General features: G+C 31.1%; 1 protein-coding gene across 5 annotated transcripts in view; it reads left to right on the top strand.

The window, feature by feature from the left end:
* LOC118200989 (uncharacterized) overlaps nt 1–13,755 on the top strand; it is a 157,078-nt gene that overhangs the window by 77,185 nt on the left and 66,138 nt on the right. For 4 of the 5 annotated variants that reach the window (XM_085812844.1, XM_085812843.1, XM_085812847.1 and 1 more), the window contains 2 exons: nt 3,022–3,123; nt 4,381–4,464. In XM_085812844.1, the coding sequence (XP_085668970.1) occupies nt 3,022–3,123; nt 4,381–4,464 (186 nt within the window). The remainder of the gene's footprint in view (nt 1–3,021; nt 3,124–4,380; nt 4,465–13,755) is intronic. The other variant, XM_085812845.1, reaches the window with a different exon arrangement.

The following is a 13,755-nucleotide window of genomic DNA, read 5'->3' as shown; positions in this document are numbered from 1 at the left end:
TCAATTTAAAACTGTTTAGTATAGCAGAATTTCTGAAGAGAAATGAGGCTTGTGTTTTGTCTTACAGTATATACGACAAAAAACTTTTCAATCTTAAAATTATCCTAATTAATAATTTAAAGGCATTGCATGCATTTATAAAACAATAATTTCATTTCTGAAAATAATCAAAACCATTACAAGATCAAAGTCGGCAACTCTCCCGATTTTCGACTGCTCTACCGACAACCCGATTTACAGCATATTTCTCCCAACTTTTTCTTATTCTTAAAATTTCTCACTATTTTTATGGAACTTGGCTTAATACTTCGTTATATGAAATACAACAAAAAAACTGTTCAATCTTAAAATTATCCTAATTAATAATTTAAAAGCATTGCATGCATTTATAAAACAATAATTTCATTTCTGAAAATAATCAAAACCATTACAAGATCAAAGTCGGCAACTCTCCCGATTTAGGCGGGAGACTTCGATTTTCGACTGCTCTACTGACAACCCGATTTACAGCATATTTCTCCCAACTTTTTCTTATTCTTAAAATTTCTCACGATTTTTATGGAACTTGGCTTAATACTTCGTTATATGAACAAAAAGAAAGTGATTTTGGGCGTCTGAAAGCAATTGAATTTTCTCTGGATTATATCTAAAACAAAACCTTCTGAATCAGATGAGAATTTCTGCTTTATGAGTGAAAGCATACGTATCCAAAAACGTCGTTCTCCAAGGCTCCAATGGGCATCGAGCTCCACTGCCCGTCATCTTGTATATATTAGCCAATGAGCACAAAGCAAGCTCAAGGCTGTTATTTGGATTTTCTTTAGTTATTTCGTTCATCTTGTCCTGAGTTGTGTGAGTACGTTTTCCGATTACTGTAATGCGACTGCAATATTATCAATGACAACATCTTGTGAAGAACGAATATTTATGTTTTTTTCTTCAGACCTTAACAAAGCTTTTTGCTTTTTTTACAATTCATTTTGCCATCATTTGATGTTTTTAACACAGTTCTACAAAGCAGAATTCCATTAATTCATGTTTTGCAATACATGCTAAAGTTGCTGATGTTTGGTGCTCTAGCAAATGCATCTTTTTCTGATATAAGGTACTTTTTTTTTTAAACAGATTTCCTGTGTTACTTCATTTAGTCATAAAAGATGATGATATTGATGTTGCCATTGATAATATTGCAGTCGCAATTTTGCAGTTTACAATTAGAAAACTTGGATGAAGTTATAAAATCAGCTAGGATTGACACCTAATGGAGTTTAATTGGAAAACTGAAATGAGCTGATGGAAATTTAAAATATAGTGAACTGTCTAGAATTATGTTCGCCATCTTGACAGTTTCCCATAGTAATGCAGAGTGTGAGAGGATTTTCGGTATTGTTGCAAAACGAGGACTAAATTTAGATCTAATATTAGTGATGACACATTAGAAACACTTTTATTAGCGAAAGCAGGCCTTAGTGGTAATTGCTATGAACAAAATTATGAAATTTCTTTCTGAACGAAAGCAAAATCTACCACTGTTCATAACATTTGTACGAAAACTGATTAAAGTGTCTTTTTCTTTCTTTTCTTGTTTTGTTTTCTTAAACGAATCAAGTAATAAAAATGATGCAAAAAATAAAAATGTTTTTTATGTGTAAAGTATTTTTGTGTTCCTTGCATTTAATTAGTAACTATTTAAAGTTAATTCATTATTAAAAATTATATTTTTATCATTTAAAAAGTCTTTTTAACATTGTGAAAAATCTCCCGATTTCTTTAAAAAATCTGATTTTTGAGTGTCATAGGTTGGCAAGTATGCAAGATGAATATCTATCCTAACTTCTTCATGATACACATTTTTATGTGTTGTTAAATAATTCAAATATAAAAAAAGTATAATAAAATAACTTTTGTTTCATAAAAAAAATTCTAGGGAAAAAAATGTTCTTAAAAATTTATTCCAGATCAAGCTAATCCGATCTCACTGCAAATTCGCTGCAATCAATCACAAGCAGTAAGTAAACAACTGAATTGAGATCTTTTCCTCCAACTTTTCTAACCTATTTAATCATGCATGAGAATATTCTCGATTTTTCTCGATAGCAAAAGCAAGTACAATTTATTTATTAAATGTGCGTGCTCTTGTATTTTCACTTTTCCGATGTAGCTTTCTCTTCAAATAAGTCTCGTGGTGTATTGCACGGGAATATAAAACAATTTTAATTACAAATTCTTCTAAAATAGCTAAATAAATACAAAAAATGTAACAATGATTCAGTATTAGTCTGGTTATGATTATTATTCACACTATAATTACATGATTATTATCCAAAATGAATGCTATTCCATAAGTTACATCTGTTGAAATAACAGAAAAAAGCTCCCAAGTAATTCATTGCATTTATTCAGTAAGCGAGAAACTGGATTTGTCATTGCTGTTTGGACATACGATTCTTGTATGCTTTTGCGTTCTGGTGGGTCAAATCGTGAGAAACATGCTCATTGTTTTTTTCCTGGTTAGTATTGTTGATGCAAGCAGTGACAACATGTTTTGAGTGAGTTTGTCTGTGTGGGCAGGCTGTTGTGGATGTTGGAAGAATTAACAGTATGTGGCTTCATTTAGATGTAGCTTTAGAACTACATTTATGTACATTTTCTACATTAAGATTATTTGAAGAAATTATATGAATCTTGAGAAAATAAGCATTTGTTATTTTAGAATGTATATATCAATATTGGTTAAGCATAGCATAATATGCAGCTGACACACAAGCTATAAAGGGTACAAAAGCTGACTATCACTGATTTAAAATATAAAATTTTCAGTTCCTTTTTTGTCATTAATCTATTTTAATTACATATCTGGTAATAAAATATATTGTTCATTTCAAACATTTAACTCTTTCATAGATAATTTGAAATAGCTTGAGATAAGGTTTAATACTTGATTATATAATGATTTAATTTTCAAGTTATCTGAAAATTTCTTCATTGAATTATGCATAATTGATAGCTATTTCATTTAAGGTGTACCGTGAAGCTATCCAGACTAATACTGAATCATCAAACATTATTTCTGGAGAAGAACCTTCGTTAAGCCTTGATGTGAAGTCATATTGTGAAAAAAACGTAATTTCTCTTTTTTTAAATAAAATTATCATTTTATATTGAAATAAGGGATATGATTATCAACATATCTTTTGTGCATAGTCTTTCTTCATATGTTCATCAATTAAGCTTATAATGCATACATTGATGAAAGTTTATTTTTCATTTACAGATGCTGGTATAATATCAATACTTCAGTGTGTAGTTTTAATTTAGTTTTCTAACTATTGCTGATATTTAGCAAATGTGTTTGGAAACCAATAGGCATTATTTTCTTGTTCTAAAGTTTATTTTAAATGCCTTTGTAAGAAAGTTAGTTTTTGAAACATTTCTTACAAATTTTGTCTGAATAGTATTTATAAATTGTTTGGTAAAATTCCTATTGAGTAACCAAATATAATAAGCTCTGTTTTAAGAAATGTTTATAAAGATATTCTTAATGAGAATCATCTTTGTTATCAGAAAACATTTCAAAATTACTTGCTTAAATTAAACATTGAGCAATACTTTTGATCATCTAAAAACTTGTTTGAATTTTAAAGATGTGTTAGTAAGTGAAGCTTTTTTTAGGAGATATCTTGCATTGAGCTTAAATTTGGAGGTTACCAACATAAATGATCAAGCAAAATTAAAACAATAATTCAAAGTAGAAACAAGGATTTGAAAAAAATAATAATAATAATAATAATAATAATAATAATAAATAAATAAATAAAATAAAATAAGAAAGAATTTTGTTGTTTATTTGAGCATTCAGAGAATGCTTGTGGCAGAATAATTAAATTAATGACACTTAATTATTTAAAGACTAAACTATTTAATAAGGAGTTAAAAGCTCGCATTAATGTTATGGATATTGAAACCCTTTATCCAGAAGTGAAGAATTATTATTGGTTTATGTAACAGGAGTGTGTTTCAGGAGAAACGTGTGATTTATTCCTGTAAATCGAAGAAATTGATACCTAATTGATTAATTTTGCGTTGATTTGCTAAAATGGAAATATATTGAGAAAATTTCAATTGTGCAGCATGCAAGTGTGAAACCGAGCTCTTCATTTTGGGAATCTTTAAAAGCATGTAATAAGGAATTAATTGATGTAGTTGAAAGTTATGTAGTAACTTTAACGTAAATTTTATAATATGCATAACAGTTATCTTAACATATATGTGATCCTATTTTTAAATAATAATTCTTTCACTGAATCTTGTATTTTATATTTAAATATATATATATATATAGGCTGTTTTTAATTTTTATACTTTTCTGCTTCATTCTAGAAGGAAAAATCAGCACTTGAGTTGAAATGTGAAAATTTGAGTCTGGCCTTGAAATTGTCAGAGAAAACAACTGCTCTTTCTGAAGTACTGACATTTTGTTATATTTTAATTAATCTAAACTTCCTGGAGGTAGAAATAAAAAAAAGCTTTTTTTCCCTATAAAGAAGAAATCCTATAAAATAAGGGGAATATAGAAATTAATTAATATATTTTAAAAATCAGTGATATTTTTTATGCAATGAGTGCCAAACACAAAAAAGTAAAATGTCAACGTAATGGTCATGCAAAGTCAAGATATTCCGAAATGGTGGGTTTGACCTCTGAAGAGCCAAATGATATCCTAGTGTGCTCTATCGGGTTAAGATTTGGCGAGTTAAATGACCAGGACATTAATTGGAATGCATCCATATGCTCCTCGAACCACTCCTTACACAATATGAGTCTTGTAACATGGGGCTTTGTCCTGCTGGAACATTTAGTTTCCAGTTGGAAAGACGGACATCGTGTAAGGTAAGGGTGCAACTGATCTGCAGTTTTGTTCAGATAGTACACAGCTTCCATGGTCTCTTCTACCACAACTGATGGTCCCAAACATGCCCATGAGAACGTTGCCCGTAGCATTAGACTGCCATAACTAGTCTGTGTATGACCACCTCTGTACAAGGAGGGAGCTACTGTTCACCAGGAAGTCAACATGCACTGACACAACCATTGATGTGATGAATGAAAAATCATGATTCGAGCAACTGTCTTCTACGTATCCATGGCAACTGTCTTCCACTTATGTGTTGTCTAGTCTTTGGGTTCCCAGGCCCGCCGTAGGCATAGTTGACAATGACGCTTAATCAACATAGGCACATGAGTGGGACATCTGCTGCACAGTCCCATATTCAACAATGTCCACTGAACTGTGTATTCTGAAATGCTTAGGCTTGCATTGGTCTCTCAGCAGAGCCACTGTCTGTTGCTAATTTTGATGTACTAAGTGGGATAGTCTCTGATGTCTTTTTCTTTAATGGCATCTTGTCGTCTACTGCTGGTTTCACCATCATTTATACACTTTGCATAAATACTGACAATGGCAGATCGTGAAAAACCTACCATTTGTCTGGTTTTGAAAATTTTCATTTATTTGAGTCTTTGAGTCATTATAATCTATCCTCTATCAAATTCGCTTAGATCAGCAGCCTTTCCTGTCACTCACAAAAGTAAGTGCAAGAATGATTCCTTACCTTCTCCAACAGCAGTTAAATACCATTCCCACTTAATCATGTGCCCTGCACATGATCCAAATGAGTTCATTGAAAAATGTGCATATGGTCGTAATGCTTTGGCTCGTCTGTGTAGCTGATTCACGAAACATGAGTGTGCTAATTTTTTTTAATTAACACCAAGTTAGAAGTCAACCAAGAGAAATCTCCCCAAATTAAAGTTGTTATTAAATCTACATATTGACATTTCTCTCATTTCGCCTAGTGTAAGCAGGCTTTAGTCAAGTTAATAATTTAGTATGGGAAACAAGGAGATTGAATATTTTGAACAAAGGGATTTAAAATTTAAGTTAAGCAATTTTTTTGGCAAGGTTTAAAAAAAAATTATTTATATCAAGCATAGCCATATTAAAATCAAACTTTTGTTCAATAAAATTCTGTGATTTTTGTTTCTGAAAATTTCATTATATTTGTAAAATTACAAACAATAATAATCCAAAAATAATAAATGAATACAAGTAAACTATTTTTTTAAAAAAAACTTTTGTTCATAATCATAGTTTAATTGTTATCTTTAAATTATCTGTGTTATGATTAGTTTGTATAACTACATGCTAGAGAAAAATGTTAATAATCCCTTATCTGGGCAGTCTGAAGCCCAAAGTGGAGCACAGAAGTGATATCTGATGATGATTTTGGCCCTCAGTATTGTCTCTTTGAGAGGATTGATTAATTCTCTGAAAAGTCACATTACTTTCAAATATGGATTTTGCCCATCTTGTTCAAATTTTATACCTCAATGGATGTGCTGTCTATCAGGATGATCTAGTTCACACTGCAAAACTGAGTTAATATCCCGTAATCGGGACGAGTGGCAAACTTGGTGAGAGTATTTTTATTTGGCGCGATTTTTTGATTTGTTTGTGGTTTCCGGCTGTATGTTTTATTGTGGCAAACCTAGAGCTTTTTTTCGGTTATTGCAAGAGTGTGAATTTAGTGAAGCCAGAAGATTTTTTTTTAATTTAATTTTGAAATATTGTGTTTGCTTTTAAAAGTTATACTGTTTAACATTATTATTATATATATGTTTAATATTATATTTATATAAATATTTGCAGAAGGTTAAGGGGATGTTGATGGGAGAACGTTTGATGTCGGATGACATGAAGTTTATAATTTATGAATGTTTTCATTTAATTTTATTAATTAATTTTTTTTTTTTTTTTAGTTTTGTTTCTTGCATGTGGCAATTGAATGATGTGGAATATTTAAAGCTTTGAACGAAAGTTGTTTAGTGTGTTGAATTTCACTTGTTTTATCATTTAATCAGTTTCATTTACTATTCTGTTTGCACATAATCGAAAGTTGTTTAGTGTGTTGAATTTCACTTGTTTTATCATTTAATCAGTTTCATTTACTATTCTGTTTGCACATAATCGCTGTTCACTACTGTAAACAAAAATTTATTTTGTTTACATTTAAAACTCACTTTGCAGTGCTCTGACCTGATAAGTGTATAATATATTATCTACTCAATAATTATTTAAAAGAATTATTCATTCTACTATTTTATGATGAATTACATAGATAGGACTATGTTTTTACTCGCAAAGCTGTTGGTCTTTGTTTTACTCATCTAATATTTTATCATCTCATTTTACTATTCTGTTGACATAAAAGAACCATGTTTCACTTAAAAATTACTATTCTGTTTACGTTTAAAAATCACATCTTGGTGCTTTCATTGCCGCCAAAAAAATCTGCCAAAATAGTTTGGCGCCAACTTACCCCACTTATGGAATATTAGCACAAAACTGTTGAAAGAGTTGTTTCAAGAGCATAAAGGTGAACTTGAATATCTTTCATATCTTGCATGATAACATGGTCTCAAAACCATTGAGCCTGTTTGGAGTATGGTAGAGAACAAAGTTTGGAAACATTTTCCCATGTCACAGTTATAAAGTAAAATAGAACTGACTTTAGAAGGGGAATGGTTAAAAGTTCTTTTAATGATTGAATAGTAATTACATTTTGAAGAAAAAATACTGTAATTTTGCCATCCAAAGACGATCTACATTAATCAAGTCTTACACTTCAGGTACAGGTGTTCGAGTTGAATTGCCCAACAACTGTGTAAAATACATTGTTTCATTCTTTATTCTTTGAACTTCTTTTCTTTCTTCATTCATACTACCTTTTGTGGTTTGTCTTTGGCTCAGTTATTTTATTTTTGAAAATAGCTATTTAAATGCCTTTTAAACTTAAATGAAAGTTATAATTTTAATTATTAATGGAAAATTAAATTATTATTGGATTATTAGTAGAATTAGGAAATATTCCATTATGACCTAGTCATCATTTCTGTTAACTTTCTAACTGTAAACAGGCTTCATAGTGGTCTTTATAAGTGCTTATAATTCCTTACTTTTCCTTTAAAGCCCTTATTTTTTAGTTTTTAGTACTTTTTTTTTTTTTAATGAACGCGCTATTTTTCCCCGTACCAAAGCCGAAACTAAATAAACAACTTTTCTTCCTAATATGGAATGTCAGATGGTGAGTCATACTCCCGGAAATAGCTTTTCCCCATATCTCTACATTAACATAACCTTTGGTGTGCATGAAGAGTACAGACAGGTGCCCGTCGTTCTATTGGTCAAAGAATTGTGAAAGCAGTAGAATATTCCGCTACATTCGGCATTCTTTTTCCTCCCACCCAAATACTACACACGTTTGAATTTCTATCAAGATCTTAAAAATTTGCATTCTCATTCTGCTTGGTCAGTTCATATTCGTGTTTACTATGATCTTTATGCTTATATTATGAGCATATGTATGAATGTTTATAATAACATAGTTGCAGTAACTGCTGAAGTATAGTAAACTTCCAAAAATGGTTGTGTTTTAACACAGATTAGCTTTCTAAGGAATAATATTCGGAATGGCTTAAATAAAGCGAAAGCAATTGAATTGTCAAAATAATGAAATTATTTTGGCCAATACATTATACAGTACGAAGATTGGGAGGTTGTCACCTTTCTCCGCAAAATCTTGAATATTGAAACTGTTACAGTTCGCTGCAAAACAAGCAACAGACGTCTTTTTTTTTTTTTTTTTTTTTCCCCAATATGGATTGAATAGGACTAAAAGTTCTGCGGTCTACCAACCCAAGTAAAGAATGATTCTATTCCGGAAATTTAACGCCATCTGTTGAAAATTAGAATGAAAAACACCCCAGTTATTTAGTTCTTTATTCTCCCAATACAGGCAGCTGTTCATTCTGATTGCGTAATATCATGTAGGGAAGAATCATGGTACATGTATTGTGCAATAACATTTGCGATATTTTGAAGAGATAATTAATTTTGATGTTCTGTCCGAGATTTGTTTATGAACACTTAAGAGTTTTACTGTGCTTGCTAAGCAGTTCCATTGGTTTATTTTTATATGATGCACATATTGAAATGTCAAAAGCATTTATTTAGCGGAAAAATCTAAAGAGCAGCTACAGTCTACCCCCTCCCCCGCTCCTTTTTTTACATATCGAAATGTCAAAAGCATTTCTTTAGCGGAAAAATCTAAAGAGCGGCTACAGTCTACCCCCTTCCCCCCGTTCCTCTTTTTCAAGTTACACTCAACTGTCCGAATATTCGCCAATTTCCAAGTATGAGGGTTAGTTAAGCTTTTACTGTTAAAGGATGACTACATGAAGCAAATTTCTGTCTTCTGATTTCAGAAATGTTCCTCTTTTTTACTTAAATTACTTTGCTTGCAAAAACTGTTAAGGGAAAACTGATATACAATGAAAATTTAGAAAATGTTCAGAATTTAGATTTAAATTATTTAAATATCAATATGAGAGGAAAAATAAATTGTATTTATTATTAGGTTCCAAGCGAATACAATAAATGTGCCTTATTATTATTTATTTTCTCTATGTTGAACTGAAATTTCATCATTAAATCTTGTAATATAGTTTAGTTCTGCATAGTTTTTTTTCTCTCATAGTAAACTAGTTGTGTAAATTGAACTGTTATTTAAATTTTAAAAAAAAAAAAAAAAAAAAAAAAAAAGGTTATTATTTTCCATGGTTGAGGTAATGCTTATTCTCTCTTAATAAATACTGCATTTCTCATATTTTAAATTACAAGTCTAATTTTTAAGGTTATGCAGTTGTGTGCAATGTAATTAGACAGGTGCTTATTTTTTTTCTTAAAATCTTCTTGAAAAGTGCTTATAGGTGCTTATTTTTTTTTAACTAAAATGTGGCTATGAACCCTGTGTAAAGCTACATTTGTCCTTAACCCCTTGGGTACATTTGATGTCTGAGACATGTCATTCACTCCCCCCCCAGGAGCCAATGACGTGTCTAAGACGTCAAACCAAAAATTAAACTCTTGGGTACATTTGACATCTGAGAGACGTCATTCACTTGTTTTTCCTAGGAGTGGATGACGTGTCTAAAATGTTATTTAAGGTTAGGCACAATTCTGTTCATTTCATTGTAGCTTGTATCAGTCTTAATAGAAGAGGCAATTACAGTGTTTCGGTGAACATTATTTGTGATACACTGCCCCATTATGTCAAAAACAAGGAATATGTTTTATGATAGTGATAGCGAAAGTGACTTTAAGAAATCTAAAGAAGAATTGTTTAGTGATCCTGAAATTGACAATTACAATGAAATATAAAGCGAAGATGATGAAGACGATATTGAACTAGAAAATGATGACAATTGTAATATAATATCAAGGTTTCAAAGATGCACAAGACATCTATCGAGCAGTGATGGTGAATCTTCTCGTGAACCAGAAAATGATGACAATTGTAATATAAAAACGAGGTTTCGAAGACGCACAAGACGTCTATCGAGCAGTGATGGTAAATCTTCTCGTGAACCAGAAAATGATGACAATTGTAATGTAAGACCAAGGTTTCGAAGACGCACAAGACGTCTATCGAGCAGTGATCGTGAACCAGTATCAGAGGAATGGATTTGGGAAGAATAAGAAAATGTAGCCGATATAAAAAGTTTTTCTGAAATATCTGGAATTAATCCTTTGAACCTGCGTAGACTAGGTGGTAATCCTACACCTTTAGGTGTCTTAAATGAAGATTTTTGGGACGCTGTAGTAGAAGAGACAATTAGATATGCCAGGCAAATGATAGAAAAAAAAAGGTTGTATTAAAAAAAAAAAAAAAAAAAAAAGGTGGTTTCCTGTAAGTTCTGATGAAATAAATGAAAGCTTATAATTCCATTATGCATCTTGATGTCGCGAATGAAGAAGCCAAAAATGCATATGTATTGGTTAAAAAGATATGCAATAAGTACTCCAATTTTTGCCAGCACTATGCCACGCGATATATTTTTTGATATTTCAAGCTTTCTACATTTTACGGATAATGAAAAGGAAAATAAAGATAACAGAATAGGAAAGATTAGAAATATAGTGTATTACCTAAATAATAAATTTTGTTACCTTTATACTCCTGATAGTGAAGTAGCTATTGATGAATCGCAACTAAAATTATATCCGTTCCACATGCAAATATTTTCTCAAATAAATCCGTACCCAAGGGGTTAACCGCTTGCCTGATTATCCTGAATTATCTCGTGTTCGTATATATTGCAGTTAATTATCATCCCGAGAAAACTCGGGCAAAGCAGAATTTGTCAATACGATTTGTTTTATCACGGTTTTACTCGACCTGGTGGAAATGAAAGGAAATATTCAGCTTTTGTTGGAAGTTCGCCAAGTTTTGTTGGTTTCACGGTTCTTTTGGCGGGACTGTTCACGTGTTTTCTTTTGTTCACGTGTTTGTTTTGTCTAGTATACGTCTAGTAGCTTGTGGATTAGTAATGTATAAAGAATGATAGTTGCCTTGAAAAAAAATAAAATAATGGCAATGATGCAAGATAGCGAAAGCGATGATTTTTCCGATAGTGATTATAACCTCAAGGCATTTTCCAGATGTTATTCCTGCTACTGACAAAAAAATCAAATCCAATGAGACAGTGTTCTCTATGCTCCCGTAAAAGAGATTCTAGAGGTAAGCCAGTAAGAAAAGAGACCAGATACCAGTGTATACAAGGTTTGTAGCGGTCCTTATAAGTGCTTATAAGTAATTATATTTGAAAATAAAATATAAAAGCCCTTATAGGTGCTTACTTTTTCTTTAAAGTCCTTATCTTTTTGTTTTTAGTGCTTATTTTTTGCTTTTAGTGCTTTTTTTTTTCTTAATGAACGCACTATTTTTCCCCGTACCAAAGCCGAAACTAAATAAACAACTTTTCTTCCTAATATGGAATGTCAGATGGTGAGTCATACTCCTGGAAATAGCTTTTCCCCCTTTCTCTGCATTAACATAACCTTTGGTGTGCACGAAGAGTACAGACTGGTACCCGTTGTTCTATTAGTCAAAGAATTGTGAAAGCAGTAGAATATTCCGCTACATTCGGCATTCTTTTTCCTCCCACCCAAATACTACACACGTTTGAATTTCTATCAAGGTCTTAAAAATTTGCATTCTCGTTCTGCTTGGTCAGTTCATATTCGTGTTTACTATGATCGTTATGCTTATATTATGAGCATATGTATGAATGTTTATAATAACATAGTTGCAGTAACTGCCGAAGTATAGTAAACTTCCAAAAATGGTTGTGTTTTAACACAGATTAGCTTTCTAAGGAATAATATTTGGAATGGCTTAAATAAAGGGAAAGTAATCGAATAGTCAAAATAATTTCATTTTTTTGGCCAATATATTATACAGTACGAAGGTTGGGAGGTCTAACCTTTCTCTGCAAAATCTTGAATATTGAAACTGTTACAGTTCGCTGCAAAACAAGCAACGGACTTTTTTTCTGTTTACTTTTCAATTTCGATTGAATAGGACTAAAAGTTCTGCGGTCTACCAACCCAAGCGAAGAATGATTCTGTTCCGGAAATTTAATGCCGTCTGTTGAAAATTAGAATGAAAAACACCCCAGTTATTTAGTTGTTTATTCTCCCAATACCTGCAGTTGTTGATTCCGATTGCGTAATATCACGTAGGAAAGAATTACGGCGCACGTATTGCGCAATAACGTTTGCGATATTTTGCAGAGATAATTAATTTTGATGGTCAGTCCGAGATTTGTTTATGAACACTTACTTACTAACTGAAAGAGTTTTACTGTGCTTGCTAAGCAGAATATTTTTTAGTTCCGTTGGTTTATTTTTATATGATGCACATATTGAAATGTCAAAAGCATTTATTAGCGGAAAAATCTGAAGAGCGGCTACAGTCTACCCCCCCCCCCACTCCTTGAAGTTACGCTCGACTGTCCAAATATTCCCCAATTCCAAGTATGCGGGTTAGTTAAGCTTTTACTGTTAAAGAAGGCTGCATGAAGCAAATTTCTGTCTTCTGATTTCAGAAATGTTCCTCTTTTTTACTTAAATTACTTTGCTTGCAATTTCTGTTAAGAGAAAACTGATATACAATGAAAATTTAGAAAATGTTCATAATTTAGATTTAAATTATTTAAATATCAATATGAGTGAAAAAATAAATTATATTTATTATTAGGTTCAAAACCAATACAATAAATATGCCTTATTATTATTTATTTTTCCTATTTTGAACTGAAATTTCATCATTAAATCTTGTAATATAGTTTAGTTCTTCATAGTTTTTTTTTTTTTTTTTTTTTTTCCTCTCATTGTAAACTAGTTCTGTAAATTGAACTATTATTTAAAAAAAAAAAAAAATATTTTCCATGGTTGAGGTAATGCTTATTCTCTCTTAAAGAATACTTCATTTCTCATATTTTAAATTACAATTCTAATTTTTAAGGTTATGCAGTTGTGTATGATGTAATTAGCCAGGTGCTTATTTTTTTTTTCTTAAAATGTGCTTGAAAAGTGCTTATAGGTGCTTTTTTTTAACTAAAGTGTGGCTATGAACCCTGTGTATAGAATGTGAGGTATCACTTTGTATTGCCCCTTGTTTCAAAAACTCTCATGCAACAACTAATATTGAATTTTTTTATGTGCCCGAGATAACTCGGGATAGTAAAGTAATATTAAAACTAAATGCTCTTACACCTGTAAAAAATTAAAAATTCAACTTAAAACCTATATATTTGGTTTTGTTTCATTTCCTTGTATTTAATAATAAAATA

Source organism: Stegodyphus dumicola, chromosome 3 (assembly GCF_044657685.1).
Source record: "Stegodyphus dumicola isolate Sdum_Otavi_A_Nest chromosome 3, ASM4465768v1".
NCBI classification, from domain to species: Eukaryota; Metazoa; Arthropoda; class Arachnida; order Araneae; family Eresidae; genus Stegodyphus; species Stegodyphus dumicola.
This window is presented reverse-complemented; position numbering and strand designations above follow the sequence as displayed.